Genomic DNA, 16130 nt, shown 5'->3' with positions numbered 1-16130 from the left:
GCCCGCGTACCACCAAAAAAAAAAAAAAAAAAAAAAAAAAAAAAAAAAAAAAGGGACAGATGGATGGATGGGTGGGTGGATGGATGGAGAGAGAGATAGACATGAATGGATGAAGGGACAAATGCATGGATGGATGGGTGGTGGATGGATGGACAGATGCATAGAGACAGACAGATGGATAGCTTTCTCTTAAGGAATGAAGGAATTGGCTCACATGATTGTGGAGGCTGGCAGACCCCAAATCTGCACATAGGCCAGCAGGCTGGAGACCCAGGCAAGAGTGTGAAGGCTGTGGCGAGGCCGAATTCCCTCTTCTTCAGCGGATCTCAGTCTGTTTTCTCTGAAGTCCTGCCACTGACCGGGGAGACGCCCCACCGCGTGGAGGGTAAGCTGCTTCACTCAAAGCCGACTCATTTGTGTGTTGCTGTCATCTAAAAAGCCTTCAGAGCAACATCGCACGGGCGTTAGACCAGGTATCTGGGTACCGTGGCCTCACCAAGGTGACACGTAAGATTAGCTATCGTAATACCTACCTCATCCAGGTGTGAGGATCAAATGAGGTGACATATATCAGGCATCCGACAGAACCCAGAAGCAATGTGGTGTGCATGTGTGTGTCAGGGCTTTCTCAATGGCGTGACTTTCAAAGGAACATGCAAAACACTTGACGTTTACCTTTCATCCAAAAAGGATTTGGCAATACCTAATATTACTCCTTCCTGTAATCTGAAAACAACAGGATTCAATACGGTCTTATGTAGCTACAAAAGTTACACTTCATGGCATATGTTTCCTGAGGCCGTACATATCAGTGATACATTTCATAGCAAATATTTTGTAATGCCCTTTATTTTCCTAAAATAAAATTCATAAGATTCATCAACAGAATAACCTTACACACATAACCTATAACAAACCACTATAGTGCCCTAGCTGTACTATTTTACAACTTCTATTAACATACACTTTAACCCACAGACATTGGGGCACTAGGAGATTAGAAAATATAATGAACGAAGCAGATACTTGCTCCTGAATGCAATCTCCACGAAGGCCACAGCTACAAGCAGAGATGATACAGAACACTGTGCTGATGACAAACTTCATGAGGAGAGCAGCTACTGCTAACAGGGTTTTCCAAATGTATGTCAGTTCTTGCTGAAATCCCAAACCTTGCAAAGTAAAATCTCGCCTCAGTTTATCTACGGCAGTGGCATTCCCGGAAAATTCAGCGTGTAGTAAGCTCAGGAGAGAAATGCGCTGTGCCTGTATGTAGCGCAAAATTAAATTCTCAGCTTAGATCATTATAAACTAAGGCTTTCACCCACCTGAATGTGAGCAGGATATCTGTGAGTCACACGGGAGGTGGGATGACCCCTCATTCCGGGGTGCCCTGCACGTGACAAGGCGCTCTCCTATCACCCTCGGCCCCTGCCCACCCTGTGCCAGGAGCCCTCGCCCGTCACCAGGCTCACCAAAGAGGCCCTACGTCTCCCCGACAGCCCTGCTGAGAGTCACTGACTGATACAGTGGGCTTGTTTCAGCATGAATGACTGGAAATGAGACGTCTAAGTCTGATTAAACGTAACAAACAAATCATAGGCAGCACCAGGAAGAGGTTCAAGATGAATTCAGAAGGTTTATTGCACCAAATGCCACATAAAAATGGATCAGAATGATATGTGAACAAGTTTGAAGAAAAAAATTTCCATACGTCGACACTGATACCTACAGAACTGATCAACAACATAAAGTCCTACCAATCTGTCTTAAGGGAACTTCAGTAGCAACAAATCAATCCCAGAATTTTCTCCTTTTTAAACACCACTTAAATTTAAGCACATTGCAATCTTGCTCTCAAGATACACGGTTCACCTAAGATGGACATTTAAAAATTAACATTCAGAGGGGGCTGCTTGATTTAGGCAAATAGTATATTAAAAGGTCCCCTCCCCCAAAGCACAAGAGAAAACAAATGGTTCACATTTACCGAGAAGCTAAAGACTTTTTCAGTTTATGGGTGAAAGTATGCATGAACAAAATACTTTCAAAAGTATGTGTTAGTGGAAAAATCCAGGTGTTTAAAAGAACTGTGGGGTCACTTTATATTCTTTATTTTTATGTACAACCAAGTCTAGTGAGGAACCTAAAAAGCTACAGGCTGAATTTTATAAAATCTCAGGACCTAATTAGAAGGGCCTAACAACAGTTTAGTATGGTTTAGCAGGCAGGGATGTTCCTCCCTCGCAAAAAGTTAACTTTGAAAAATATGGAAAGTTTAAAAAGTTGCGATGTGTAAACGGCAGTTCCACGGGATGTGAAAAGTTTGCAGTTACTTTCAATAAAAAACAGCACACTTCAGAAAAATGGATTGAAGCCTGTACAAAAAGCTATTTAACACTGATAAAAATAAAATACTTTGGAATTATGCACAAGTATGGAAGCTACATTTTAAGTTTTCATTGTCATGTTTAAACGTACACAATGATCTTTACATTCGCATCACCCGTCTATGAAAAATAAAACCGCGACATGCTAGAGAGAGGCCCATCACGGTCACGCGGGCACACCCCCGCTCTGTCCTGCCTCCCAGCTTGCGTGGAAAAGCAAGATGCTACAAAAGGTGCACTCAACAGGTAAGACGTCAAAGTTGAAGAAACCCTAAAGGTGGAATCCTGTCAACTGAGGTAGTTTTCTCTATTTGTACTTTTTTTTTTTTTTTTTTTAACTTTTGCTTCTTGAGGTGGGCCTGGGCGAGGGCGGGTCCCTTCCTTGCCTCTTGGCCTAAGACAGACCCAAGCCACCAGGTGGGGTCCGGTGTGCGTCTCAACACAGTTCCATGAGATGCGTCTCCGCGTTCGGGAGGAGGCCGAGTTTAGGAGAGAGCACAGGGGGACGCTCTCCAGGGGAGGGTTCATGAACGAGCTGCAACATCCCTGGTCTGCTGTGCAGGCGGCAGCCGTGAGGGCCGGGCGTCCGGAGTCCTGAGCGCTCTCCCTCCGTCACCTTCCCCCGGGGGAGGCGGGGCCAGGAGATGCGGCGGCAAAGCCAGCTTCCTCTGCGTGCAGGGGCTGGGCCGCGTCTGTAATGCGTGGAGTTTAGAATCGGCCATTTGAAGCTCAGCGTCCCCCGGGCCGGGTCTCTTGCTCACCGGGCCGCTACGTGCACTGATGTTGTTTCTAGTTATTGTCTGTGAAGCCCTGGAAGGTCGGGGGAGGGAGGGGAAGCGCCCAGAACGTGTCAACGAGGAGAAGGAAACCGAGACTGCGGGGGCTCGAAGCCGGTGCGGAGGGGACGCTGTGACCTCACTCAGCACGGACGGGGAGAGGGTGGCCACGGGCGAGGTCCACGACAACCGCCTCGATGCCACGGACTCGGAACACCCGTCTCGTGCCGGACATCAGGCAAGAGGAAACAGAAAACGTAGGAAGAATGGACAACGTCACTTTTACGAGAGAAAGACATACATACAATACAAATCCAAGATCTTACGAGCCTCAACACGCCTCTCTGCGTTCCACACCGTAAAAAAAAAAGGGGGGGGGGCGGACTTCCCTGGGGTCCAGGGGTTGGGGCTCGGTGCTCGCCCTGCGGAGGGCCCGAGTTCAGCCCCTGGTCGGGGAACGAAGACGCTACCAGCCGCCCGGAGCGGCCAAAAGAAAGAAGAAAGATGCTTTATTACAAACGAGAGGGGAAGGCTGCAGTTCTGACCTAGTCCTAAGAAAGACGAACACACCTGTTTTTCTCCATGGGCCCTGCCGCTCTCCTCCTTCGAACAAATAACTCACGTGCATTTGTCAAAGAGTAAAGACACGGATGTATGTAACTTGGGGTCTGGGATGAGGGTTTTATCAAGTAGAAAAGACGAAGCCATTTTAACTCCTGAAAGGGAAGTCGTTTCCTAGTCTCGGGGGCAAAGGCTACATGGAAAGGACCGGCATCAACTCATAAAAGAGAAGGCGGTCAGAGCCTGGTTACAACGAACCGACCTCAGGACGTGCAGGGGCTAACAGCTCGGCTGCACTGGGTTAGCCGCCGGCCTCTGAACCATCCGTTTACCAAAGAGGCTTTTCCTTTACCCTGGATGTCAGTACATCGTCCGTTTCACGGTCAGTAAACTAAAGGTAACGTCAACAGAAAATTAAGGCTTTCTAAAAGCAGACTACGCTCATAAATAAACAATGCTTCATTATGGCAGGTTTTTATACTACGGGGCAGTGAATTTCTAGGAAGCCGTTCTGAAAAGGACATACAGGGATTGGAAGGCACAGAGATGATAGTGTAAAAACTCAGCTCACATCTGGATTGTTTATAAACGTTCAAACTACTTCCTTTCACGAGTCTTCCTGCACTCCTGCAGCTCTCACTTCCCACCAGGACGGCTGGGCCTTTTAAGGCTACACAGTCACTTGTTTTCACTCGCGCAGGAAGCAGGTGGCTTCCGCGGGAGGAGCTCAGCCACAGGGCCACTCGCGAGCTCGCGGAACCCACTCTGGCGAGCGGCCCCGCGGAAAAGGCTGCCGAGCGCCCGAAGCGTCCGGAGGAGCCGCGCGGGGCCGGGCTGAGGACGCCGCGCCGGCTCCGGCCTCCATCGCGCCGACGAGCCGTCCCGGACCTGCGCGTGGCTGCCTCTCGGCCACGGTAAGCTGGGACAAGGCGGGGAGGCGGCGGCCCCCGGGGCCCCCGGGCCCGCGCTCTGCGCCGGACGGAGACGGACCCGCGCGGGCTGCGCTCGGCCGCTGACCGGGGTCCCCGCGCCGACCGCCTTCTCGGGACGGCGGGACCCGCTGCCCAGCTCGGGGGGCTCGCGCGGGGCCTCGGAGACGCCTCGGCCCCGCTCCCGGGCCCCCACGCGCTCACGCCGCCGCCCGGCGCGGCCCGGCCTCGTCTGCCTGCTCGGGCCTCGCGGTCCCGGGGAGCGGCCGTCTGTCCCCCTCCTCCGGCCGGGCGGCGGGCCCTTCCTCCCCGAGCAGCTGTCCTGAGCGTCGGCTTATAGGAGTATCTGCGCGACGTACGGAGAGTGAGTGCTGGCGACAGCCGTCAGCAGGGGCAGGTCGTTGGACTCGATCCTGGAGGCGGAGAAAGGAGCGGACGTTGCTTTAAGCACGGGACGTACGGGAAGGGCCCCGGCGCCGGACCCCAGGGCTGCCCGGTCGGTGCCCAGAACCCATGACGGAGTGAAGAGGCGGGGACACGGGAGCCTGTCCCCGTGACTCTACGTTCCCCGCATCCCCGCGCGGCCTCTGTGCGACTCCCCCTCCGGGCAGCCCTCCCGGCCTGCACCCGAGTCTGCACCGGCTTCCCGTTCGTCTCTGGGAACGCAGGACGGTGGCAGCGTCTCCAGAACCCCGGAGGTTTCTTCAAGGCTGACACGACCGAGACCCCCAGTGAGGCCGTGCCCGACACTCACAGGTGGGCATGGGCAGAAGTCTGCGCGTCCTGGAAAAGTCAGGACGGTCCCGGCCCTTGAAATATGTCCTAACGCTCTCCCTCGATTCCCAAAACCCCAAATTAAAAATATAACCTAAAAAGGCAGCTGGCATGAGCCCGTGCAGTATTCCACGCCTTCTCTAGTAATGCTCCCTCCGGATCTCATCTCAGGGCAGACAGGGAGCTCCCAGCACCTTAGTGCTGCTGGCCTGACCACTGGAGGGGCTGAGGAGGGGCTGCAGGGACCCCCACTAACAAGACGCTGAGGGGCCTGGCGACGAGGAGGTAAATCCACCCTCACCATCCTTCTCGGGGTGCTGAAGGCGGGCACCTGTCTGGCAGGGGCCAGGCAAGCGTCCTGGAAATAAAAGCTGCACATCCTGCATCGGAGACCCGATGGGGCAGGAGTACAGTGAGGCTGGTGAAGAGATCTAAGTAAAAAGTGCAAAATGCCTCAAAAGGGGAGAATATTTTTTAAATGATGTAAAAAAGAAAAAAAGTGACAGGAAACGCTAAGAGCCAAACTATACAGTATAAGTCATATCCTGGGTGTGAAAGATGAAAAGTCCAACAAGACTGCAGAAGCCTGAGCCTTGAAATAATACTTTGATTGGCAGGCTTAACAGAGAATTTCAGGGTTGACGTTTTTTTTTTGTGGTACGCGGGCCCCTCACTGTTGTGGCCTCTCCCGTCGCGGAGCACAGGCTCCGGACGCGCAGGCTCAGCGGCCACGGCTCACGGGCCCAGCCGCTCCGCGGCACGTGGGATCCTCCCGGACCGGGGCACGAACCCGCGTCCCCCGCATCGGCAGGCGGACTCCTAACCACTGCGCCACCAGGGAAGCCCGGGTTGACGTTTTATACACGGTATTTCCTTGCCCCAAACTTGGTGGTGGGGGGGGGGTCATCATCACAGGTAAGGGAGACAATGCCTCACCTACACAATGTCTTTTTGTTACTTCTCTGTGGAAAATTAAGCAGAGAGTAAAACACAAGTCAGAATGTCTTCCCCCATAGAAGTTAGGGCAAAGAGCCTCTGGAAAATGATATACGTTATCGATAACACGCACGCCTCCTCTTCTGATGGGCTCATAATAAAAGGGAGGAGAGTGCGGTCAGCCCAGGACGTGCAGACGGGCCCCCAAGTCCAGGGGAACGGCCTTCCCGGCCTCCTCCAGAAAAAGCAAGGAAAACACAGCTGCTGCCGCGTGTCTGACAGCTCGTGACTCTCACATCTTACCCAAATGACTAGAACGGGGCAGATGGAGGAGGATTACGCTTTTCACTTTCAAGGATAAAATAATCCAGGGGGAAGACTAACAAGGTACCACTAGCTTCAAGGTCTGCATGTGTTTCCGGGTGTGAAACTCCAGTATCAGATACAAGAAACATGCCGTTCACTGGGGAGCCCCAGAGGCTGGACAGGTCAGTGGGTAGAGCGCAGGGGACAGCCCCCCGTAGGGGGATGCCGGCACTCCCCAGAACTCACCCCAGAACGACACTTAGCTCTTTCACGTGCACGCGCGTGTGTCCACGAAGATACTCAGACAGCATCTTACTCTTCAGGTACATCTCCTGTAGTCTGTCTTCCAGGTGCATGATGCACTGCAAAGCCAATCACGCTCACGATGAGGGCAAGAACTCAGATCTCTGCCAACGCCTAAGAGCCGCAATTCCCTCAATCCATTTCTAAGTACGCTACCGTAATCTCACCTCTTTAAAATATACTTCAAGAATTACAACCCAGCCCAAACCCTACCACGAGCAGGGATAAGAAGAGGTTTTTGTCATCAACAAGGACCCACTGAAAAGCACAGGGAACTCTACTCAATACTCTGTGATAACCTATATGGAAACGAATCTGAAAAAGGTTAGATACGTGTGTGTGTACAACCGAATCCCTGTGCTGTACACCTGAAATTAACACAACATTGTAAATCAACTGCGCTCCAATATAAAATTTTAAAAAAGAAAAAAGAATAGGTTTTTGTAAAACAATAAAGTTTAGTTTTTCCAGTGACTGTTAAGATCTTCATATATATTTTCTGGTCTTTCTAAACAAGCATTTGTTTCTACATAGTTAAATCACTCTATAAGGACACTTATTTCCTGCTTTCAAAAAACTTTCTAATAATCCTTTTCCCATGGTATTAAAAATTCTTTATCAATATAATTTTTATGACTGATTTTCCAGAATGTGAATTTACCATTACTAAAATCACATAGCCATCTGCATTTTTGTTATTATACATAATTTTGTAAAGAGCAACTTTCTTGTTGTTTTCCTGTATCTCAGATTATTTTGGTGCAATTCATTCCCAGAAGAATGACTGGAAAAAGGTTATTCTGAATCTTTTTTTTTTTGCTCTCAAGAGTGTATTTGAACTAGGTCTCTAGTAACAATGAAGAAAGGGCAATTTTGTTCAGAACATCTCTACCCTTGGAACTGTGTTCAGCTTCGTTTTTAGAGGACAGCAGTCACCTGTGTCTTGCACCAGAGGCAAATGCTTTTGCATTTGGCAGGGAGAGCGACCCAGGCAGCTCAGTAAGTCACCTGATGGCTCTGGCAAGGGTCGCTCCATCAGACATGCTTTTCTTCTAGACCATTATGCCTGCTATTTTCAAGGTAAAAAGATGAGCAGATGCACTTGGAAATGTTGATCTTGACCACCTGGGCTGATCAGTGACATGGAAAAAGTATCCATTCGAGATGCAATCTTTTCCATCTTTCATTGGCTTAAAATCTTAAGTGCATCGTGTTGTGTGGACGAAACACAACTGGTAAGTGAGTAAGAGTGATACTCCAAGCAAGGAGGATTTTTTGCCAATTCTCTTGGGGAAAATGTTCCCCCAGGGAAACAGGGTTAAGGGCGGAAAGGTCTCCTGTTCAGTGTCAGTTCCTCGTGGAACAGATACAAAGTTTTAGTAAGAGTGTTGTAAAATATTAAAAAGAACATTGACACGACGTTGAATCCTGTATGTTTTAAAATAGTGAATTTACTGCGTTTGCACAGTCCCCAGGAAAACTGTGTGTTGCAGTGAGGAAATAAACAGAACACTGGTTCATATGGAACGTGCACGGAACTTGCAATCAGAGCACTTAGACATTTTTTTAAAGGCCTGATTATGAAATTGAACTGTTTTGGGATTCCCCTCCCTCCTTTCTGAGATGGATTTCTTCAACTTTAACTTCTGAAATTTTAAATAGCTACTTTCTCTTTTCGTACTGAAGGTACTAACAGGCCTTTAATCACATGTTTCATTCGAGTGACTTTGAAGGAGAATTTTAAACTGTAGAGGAAATGTTCTTTGATCCTGATTTTGTCAAGTCATTCATATTTATTAAGTGGTTGTATGTAACTTATGTCTAAATGAAGTAAAAAGAATTAACTGTGGTAATTTACTGCTGGGATAACTAAGATATCAAACGTAGCAAGAGATACGGATTATAGAATAAAATATAAAAGTTTGGTAAATATAACAGTAAAAAACTGTAAAATCAAATATATCTCTATTCCCTTACAGAAAAGCAGACTTCGGCCTCTAAATCAGCATGATGCAAGATGCTACTAGAAGGAAAAACTGCCTACAAATGTAGAACAAGAATCAGGTTATAATGTGCCACAGGTGGTGCCTTCTGTGTTACCCCTGAGAACACGGGTCCTACAATTTAAAGCCCAAATAAAGGTTTCAGTGAAAAGGTGGTGTCAGTCTTTAAAGCCATGAACACTGTTTCACGCAACCGGTTCTTACTAACAGTTACACTAATAGTAGCTGTTTCCTGAGTATGTTTCCTGAGTATCCAACACTACTTCAAGTGCTCTACCTGAATTACCTCACTTAATTTTTATAACCCGACAGGATAGGTTCTGCTGTGCCCCAGCTTCGACAAGGCACCCGATTCAGAGGCAGAGAAGCCTGGGTCTGAGTCCTGGCCACTGAAAGCCCACGGACTGGCCGCTACTGTCCACTGGCTGCCAGGGCATCTCATCTCGCCTGAGCTTGGACAGGCGGAAAGCAGCACCTTGGAGGATTCTCACACATGCTTGCTGCCTAGGTACCATCTTCACTTCGCAGAGGAGAAAGCTGCGGCCCTGAGATGCCCGACGAACCAACGGCAAAGCCTAGACGTGGCCCCCTGATGCTGTGCTGCCACCTGAGGTGACAGCCGGTGTTTCAAAGCACCTCCTCCAAGGACAGAGGAGTCCTGACCGGAGTGTGCTGCACCTGCAGATCCGGTCACAGGAACTCAGGGCAATGCCCTCCATGAGCAATCGGGGGTGAGCCACAGTCAGCCTCCTACTTGGCTGTCAGTAGCTCTGCATCTTTTGTGGAGGCCGGAGGCTGGAAGGGAGATGCTGTCTGGTTTGGGGCTGACGGAGGAGGAGTCCAGAAGGCTGGTGAGCCCACCCCAGCTGCAGCCCCGCCAACGCGCGGGGCTCTGCCCTGCACGTGCCCTTCAGCTGCGCTTCCGCTCTGGAAACCTGACTCCCTCCTTGCTAAATGTATTTCTCTCGATCTCTCTGCACACAGACACACACACACACAGGAATTTGTTTTGCATATTATTCCAGGGACTCAGGGAGAGGTGCTGATCATTTTCCCGGAGTTCAGGGGGTCCGTCCGCTGTTTGTATTTAATGTCACGTTATCAAAGTGAGTTTAAAATCCCATTCGAAGAGGAACAATTGATACCATCCCCTATGGTTACAGTGCTTCAACTTTTTAAGGGTTTACACGAACGATATTCTATTCATACGTAACAACTTTGGGAGGATGGTCCCTGAACAGATGGAACTAGTCCCTTCGGAAGCTGGCTGGCTTGCGTTTGACCGGATGACGGGAAAACCGATGAGTCCCCCACAGGAGGATTTTAAATTTCCCTTTATGCTCGATCCCTGCCCCCATACCTTACCTGTTTCTCCATGTAACTTGTTCAAAAAGATTGTGTCACTCTGTGCTCTCTGTCTCCAGAAGGACTATTGTTACTGAATCCAGCCCGTGTGCTGGTTTTGTGTCACACGCTCTGTTTTCACTGCTGCTAACACCCAGTTAGACTAAAATCAGTACACGGGAATTCGTGACTTTATAACCACAGTGCTGCGGAAAATGCTCTTTCAGCTCACGTCTCTGATGGTCTGAGGACGATACTTACAAAGTCGGCGGGGAGGTGAAGCCTGTAAAGCTGCAGGATGGACTGAAGTAAGCTGGACACCTGGCTTGAGACCAGGACGTCCTGGCCGAGTTTCGTGCCGTCCACCGCCCTCCTCTGGCTCGTGGCCACGCGGACGCTCCACTTGTCCGTGTCTGCGATGATGCACACGGCCTCGGCGATGGGCTCGTCGAGCACGGGGTGCTGCGGGACAGACACACCGCGTCAGCTCCTCACCGCGCCGCCGGCGACGTCGGAACGTCCAGGACTTTCCGTGCAGCGTCAGACGCCGGGGCAGAGGTGACGGCGGGAGCCCCGAGCCCTACAGGGACCCGAACTGGGGCGTCATCCCACAGTCATTTAAATGTTAACTTGACAAAACTGCGCCCAGTCGGCACACTATAAACGTCATCAAACATGCAGAGGTAAGCAGGAAGGCCTGTGATCCCCCTACATCCCAGGACATTAAAGCCCGTTTCCTTCTGGAAGACCGCGCTCTCCTTTTATGCTTTTTATTTGTGTTTATTTATTCTTTTCCCACGAGACTTGTGGGATCCTAGTTCCCTGAACTGGGATCGAACCCGGGCCCCCTGCAGTGGAAGCGTGGAGTCTTAACCACTGCACCGCCAGGAAGTCTCTGCACTCTCCTTTTAAAATGGAGACGGTCAGAATGCGGTGTAGGAGTCTACTGCCATTTTCCCCATCACAAGGTTTGGCAGGGTAACTTAACAGTCCCTGGAAGGTATAGCGTTAATCATGAGGCAGTATTTATTCAGAAACCATGTGCTACATGCATAAATCAACTCCAGGACAACTAAAATCAGACGGGGCTAGGGAGCTGTGTATCGAGATGAGGCCAAAAGGCACAAGTGTGGCTACTGATGGACGTACTTAAAATACCAAATCCTCAGTAACTGGGCGGTGATGGATGGAGCAGGTTAAGTAGGACACTGCCACGGGGCAAAGGGGGTGAACGCTGACGCAGCCCAGGAAAACGGCCTACGAGAGGCACGTGAAAAGCCACTCAACATCACTAACCATCAGAGAAATGCAAATCAAGATTGCAACGAGGTGGCACCTCACACCGGTCAGAATGGCCATCATTCAAAAGTCTACAAACGATAAACACCGGAGAAGGTGTGGAGGAAAGAGAACCCTGCTGCACTGTTGGTGGGAATGTAAACTGGTACAACCACTATGGAGAACAGTATGGAGGTCCCTTAAAAAACTGAAAACAGAGCTACCATATGACCCAGCAATCCCACTACTGGGCACATATCCAGAGAAAACCGTAACTCGAAAGGATGCATGCACCTCGATGTTCACTGCAGCGCTATTTACAATAGCTAAGGCACGGAAGCAGCCTAAGTGTCCATCGACAGAGGAATGGATACAGAAGATGTGGTGCATATATACAATGGAATATTACTCGGCCATAAAAAAGAATGAAATCATGCCATTTGCAGCAACATGGATGGACCCAGAGATTGTCATACAGAGTGAAGTAAGTCAGACAGAGAAAGACAAATATCGTATGATATCGCTTATATGTGGAATAGAAAAAAATGGTACGGATGAACTTATTTACAAAACAGAAATAGAGTCACAGATGTAGAAAACAAACTTATGGCTACGGGGGGTGGAAAAGGGGGAGGGATACATTGGGAGATTGGGATATACACACTGATATATATAAAATAGGTAACTACTAAGTACCTACAGCACAGGGAACTCTATTCAATGCTCTGTAATGACCTGTACGGGAAAAGAATCTAAAAAAGAGTGGATCTATGTATACGTATAACTGATTCACTTTGCTGCACAGCAGAAACTAACACAACGTTGTAAATCAACTATACTCCCAAAAAATTAATTAGAAAAAGGAAAACGGCCTAAAAAACTGAATTTCTCAAAACTGATCACAGTATAACTGCTTCACCACCAGCTCCTGTGACACACGTGTTCAGGATCCCACACGCGTGCAAATCAAGGGCGCAACGGGACTGCCCTCCAGCCCCAAACTAGGAGAGAGAAGGGGGTGGGCAGGTACGCAGTGGGACGGAGACAGACGGAATGCACCTCGAAGCCGGCGTCCTCGAGCACACCTTTCCGACCCTCAGTCACTGAAGGCAAAGTGGGCCTGGCCTCCTCCTGTCACGCGGTTCCTTCCCTGCCCTGTGGTGGCCCTTCGCTGCTTTGGCTGCTGGGCCAAAGTTCCTCGCGCTAGGTTCGTCCTGATTCCCCTCTGGAGAAGGACCTTTCCCGGGTAAATCCTGGAGGCCCCTCCCTCCGTCACAGGGTGGGAACAGGGCCCGAGCTGGGCCAGTCAGCCTCTCCCTCCCGGCCGCCTGACTGGAGCAGGCGGCCAGGAGGCCAGGAGCAGCTGGGGTCACTGCACTCCTGCTCGACAAAAGCCACCACGGACACCCACAGCGATTCTTGGTTCCTGCACTTCCACAGGTGCCTTGTTTCCTGCCGACCCCAACCCTAGTTCTTCGGTCTCCTTACCATCTCTAAGAATCCCTAATATCCCTCCAATGAAGTCCCTTCCGGTTAAATTAACAAGAGTCGGTTTCTGCTGCTTGCAGCAAAGAACCCACACAGGTCCACGACCTTGTCTCGCGTGACCGAGACCTGAGATTTTCAAGACTTAACACTGGTAGTGGGAAGGCCGATGATAGAAACCCAAACGTTTGCTGTCATGCTGTACCGTCAGCAGGTGATCTGGCTCCCTTGTTTGGGGCTTTGTCACTCCATCTTTGTGTTCCTTCTCACAGATGGGAAGTGACTGGTGGGCTGAGTGAGAACTCTGGTGAGACCAACATTTTCTTCCTCAACTATATCCAGGATGGAAACGTTCACGTTTTACTATATTTTTCCCATTGAAAAGAATAGCAAATCAGGCAAAGTCTAGCAGCCCAACGTTTATTTAAGCACAGGTTAAACGTGAGAAATAAAGAATATGGCAAAACAGATTCCTGAATTAATGAAGCCCAGTTTCCCAAGGATGGCTCTCATTTTTTAAGACTTGCTCACCAAACAGTCGAAATGCTCACACACACGGTGACCCTAAATTTCCACTCTCACCCACAGGTTTTTGTGACCCCTCAGTCCTACCCTTCTCACACGCTCTCCAAAACAGAAAGTAAAGACAGGGCTGCAATGACTTCCCTTTACAAGTTCCTGCAAGTTCTTGCTCAATCCGTATGTCATAAACGCACAGCAAGAGGACGACAACTTGCCATCAGTGTACCTGGTCCTTATGAGCAAAGGAAATGGAAATTTGGAAGTTTAAACGATTTGTATTTTGAGCTCAAGTTCCTTCAATGCTTTGCATTTATCAGAGATTCACAGTGTGCTGGGTATAGCACAAAACAGATCTATAGTGAGACCTTTTCTTCAAGGGACTTACGTTCCGAAAGTATATTATAATCATTAAAGACCAGAGGTCAACGTGCGCACAGTGAGTGGAATGCATGCCCATCCGCTTTCTCCTGGATTTCAATCACCTCCCTCTGGCGAGGTGTGGTAACAGGACCCAAGCCAGGCCAATCAGATGCTCCTCCCCTGAGATTTCCCCGTGAGCAGGGGGCCGAGAAGGGTTGGGGTAAAAATCTAGCTTTTGCTGGATTAATTGTTTGCAGTAGATAATTTGGGCCCTAGTTTCCAACTCAGCTCGATTTCCTAAATGATTTCCCCAGCATCGTGACAGGGCGGGGGCAGCGTGTGGACCCGAGGAACGCACACAGACAGCAGACTATGGGGCCCCATGACCACACACAGAGCTCCGCCTTCGCAAGTGAGCCACTGGCACGAGGGCAGCGAGGCTCACTGGGGAAGCGATGGATGGAAGGCTGCCCAGGTCCCAGTGACCCCAGGAGGCCGCAGACCCAGAGGCAGCAACGGCAGAGGGGGGACAGAGGAGTTGGCTCAGGTACCTTACGAGGGAGAACGAAATGGGTCAGAGAACTCTCTGACAGAAAGGAAGTGAGCGTGAGCCATTTTAAAATCACTGGTAGAAACCTGAGCGCAGACCTGGCACACAAGAAGGCTAGGTCTGAAGGTTGGGACAGACGGACAGGAGGTCGAGAGCCCATCCCCTGAAGGAGGGGCTGACTCTTCTCTCCCTGGACCCTCGGCTCCTAGCCCCGGACCGGGCCCTCGAGAAAGGGGACAAACTTAAGATGGACCAGGTCAAGCACAGCGGTGACAGGGCAGGCAAGCACGTGCAGCCCGAACACAGCATGGTGCCGCCACGTGTGCAGGCTCCAGGGACACAGAGGACCGCGGAGAGCTGTCAGGGGAGCACCTTCAAAAGGAATGACACAGGGCACGATCCTCAGCGTCCTGTGACAAACCACAACGGACACGAGTATGAAAAAGAATATACGTGTGCAGCTGAGTCACTGTGCTGCACAGAAGAAATTAACACAACACTGTAAATCAACTCTACTTCAATGAAATAAAAAAAAAAGAATTACACATCCTCGGACTCCTCAATATCTAACAAGTAATTCCCTGAACACACCCCAATTGCCTCTAAGTACACCATCTAGTAGTTACTCACTTATTTCCTGAAGAATAAACACTTTTTAAAGGAAAATGGAGGGCTTCCCTGGTGGCGCAGGGGTTGAGAGTCCGCCTGCCGATGCAGGGGACGCGGGTTCGTGCCCCGGTCCGGGAGGATCCCACGTGCCGCGGAGCGGCTGGGCCCGTGAGCCACGGCCGCTGAGCCTGCGCGTCCGGAGCCTGTGCTCCGCAACGGGAGAGGCCACAGCAGTGAGAGGCCCGCGTACCGCAAAAAAAAAAAAAAAAAAGGAAAATGGAAATAGAGGGAAATGTAAACAGTCAAGAAAAAGAAATGAATCCTGGAGAGAGATAAAAAATGTCTATAACTTAGATTAAGTTATAATCTAAGGGGCACCAGGGTGACTCGCTGCCCAGCTCTGATGTGGTTTAAACTTCTCTGAAGTCAGAGAACTGAAGCTTAAGTTCTGGTGATTCTGGAGATTTCTGATACATATCTTCCCCAAAGAAACAACCCCACTAAAGAGAGGGCAGTTTAACCGTATCATGGTGTGGTTTATTAGTCAAAGTCTAAGCTTTTAGAATTTAAAGAACTCCATGATCCAGAAGACCACGCCTGAATTATCACAGGGACACTCACCCACACACGCCCTCCGCCCTGCACGGTATTCAATGGAAAATTCCTCTTAGAAAAGGCTCTACTTTCTTTCTTTTTTTTAAAAATAAATTTATTTATTTTATTTTATTTTATTTTTACTTTTGGCTGCATTGGGTCTTTGTTGCCACATGCGGGCTTTCTCTAGTTGCGGCAAGCAGGGGCTACTCTTCATTGCAGTGTGCGGGCTTCTCATTGCCGTGGCTTCTCTTACTGTGGAGCATGGGCTCTAGGCGCACAGGCTTCAGCAGTTGCGGCACGTGGGCTCAGTAGTTGTGGCACGTGAGCTCAGTAGTTGTGGCTCGTGGGCTCTAGAGCGCAGGCAGTAGTGTGGCGCACGGGCTTCGTTGCTCCGTGGCACATGGGAT

At 49.8% G+C, this 16130-nt stretch overlaps 2 protein-coding genes across 25 annotated transcripts in view; one reads left to right on the top strand and one right to left on the bottom strand.

Moving 5' to 3' along the window:
* SPMIP2 (sperm microtubule inner protein 2) overlaps positions 1-9123 on the top strand; it is a 168912-nt gene extending 159789 nt beyond the window's left edge. The window contains exon 10 of the mRNA XM_055085793.1: positions 8955-9123. Within this exon, the coding sequence (XP_054941768.1) occupies positions 8955-9002 (48 nt within the window). The 3' untranslated portion in view covers positions 9003-9123. The remainder of the gene's footprint in view (positions 1-8954) is intronic.
* Positions 1-16130, bottom strand: part of LOC102982825 (folliculin-interacting protein 2) — a 215546-nt gene that overhangs the window by 70815 nt on the left and 128601 nt on the right. For 3 of the 24 annotated variants that reach the window (XR_008617730.1, XR_003680425.2, XR_008617731.1), the window contains exons 16-18: positions 10584-10784; positions 534-726; positions 215-440 (exon numbers count right to left, since the gene is read on the bottom strand). The exons of 10 other annotated variants lie outside the window; for them this stretch is intronic. Coding sequence is in view for 7 of the 14 variants with exons in the window: in XM_028491578.2 (XP_028347379.1) it covers positions 4991-5069; positions 6919-7034; positions 10584-10784 (396 nt within the window). In the remaining 7 variants the exon portion in view is untranslated. Of the gene's footprint in view, positions 1-214; positions 441-533; positions 727-4680; positions 5070-6918; positions 7035-10583; positions 10785-16130 lie in introns of those variants that run through there. 11 more of the 24 variants (XM_028491578.2, XM_028491577.2, XM_028491565.2 and 8 more) reach the window with 10 other exon arrangements.

This window comes from Physeter macrocephalus, chromosome 7, assembly GCF_002837175.3.
Source record: "Physeter macrocephalus isolate SW-GA chromosome 7, ASM283717v5, whole genome shotgun sequence".
Classification (NCBI taxonomy): Eukaryota; Metazoa; Chordata; class Mammalia; order Artiodactyla; family Physeteridae; genus Physeter; species Physeter macrocephalus.
This window is presented reverse-complemented; position numbering and strand designations above follow the sequence as displayed.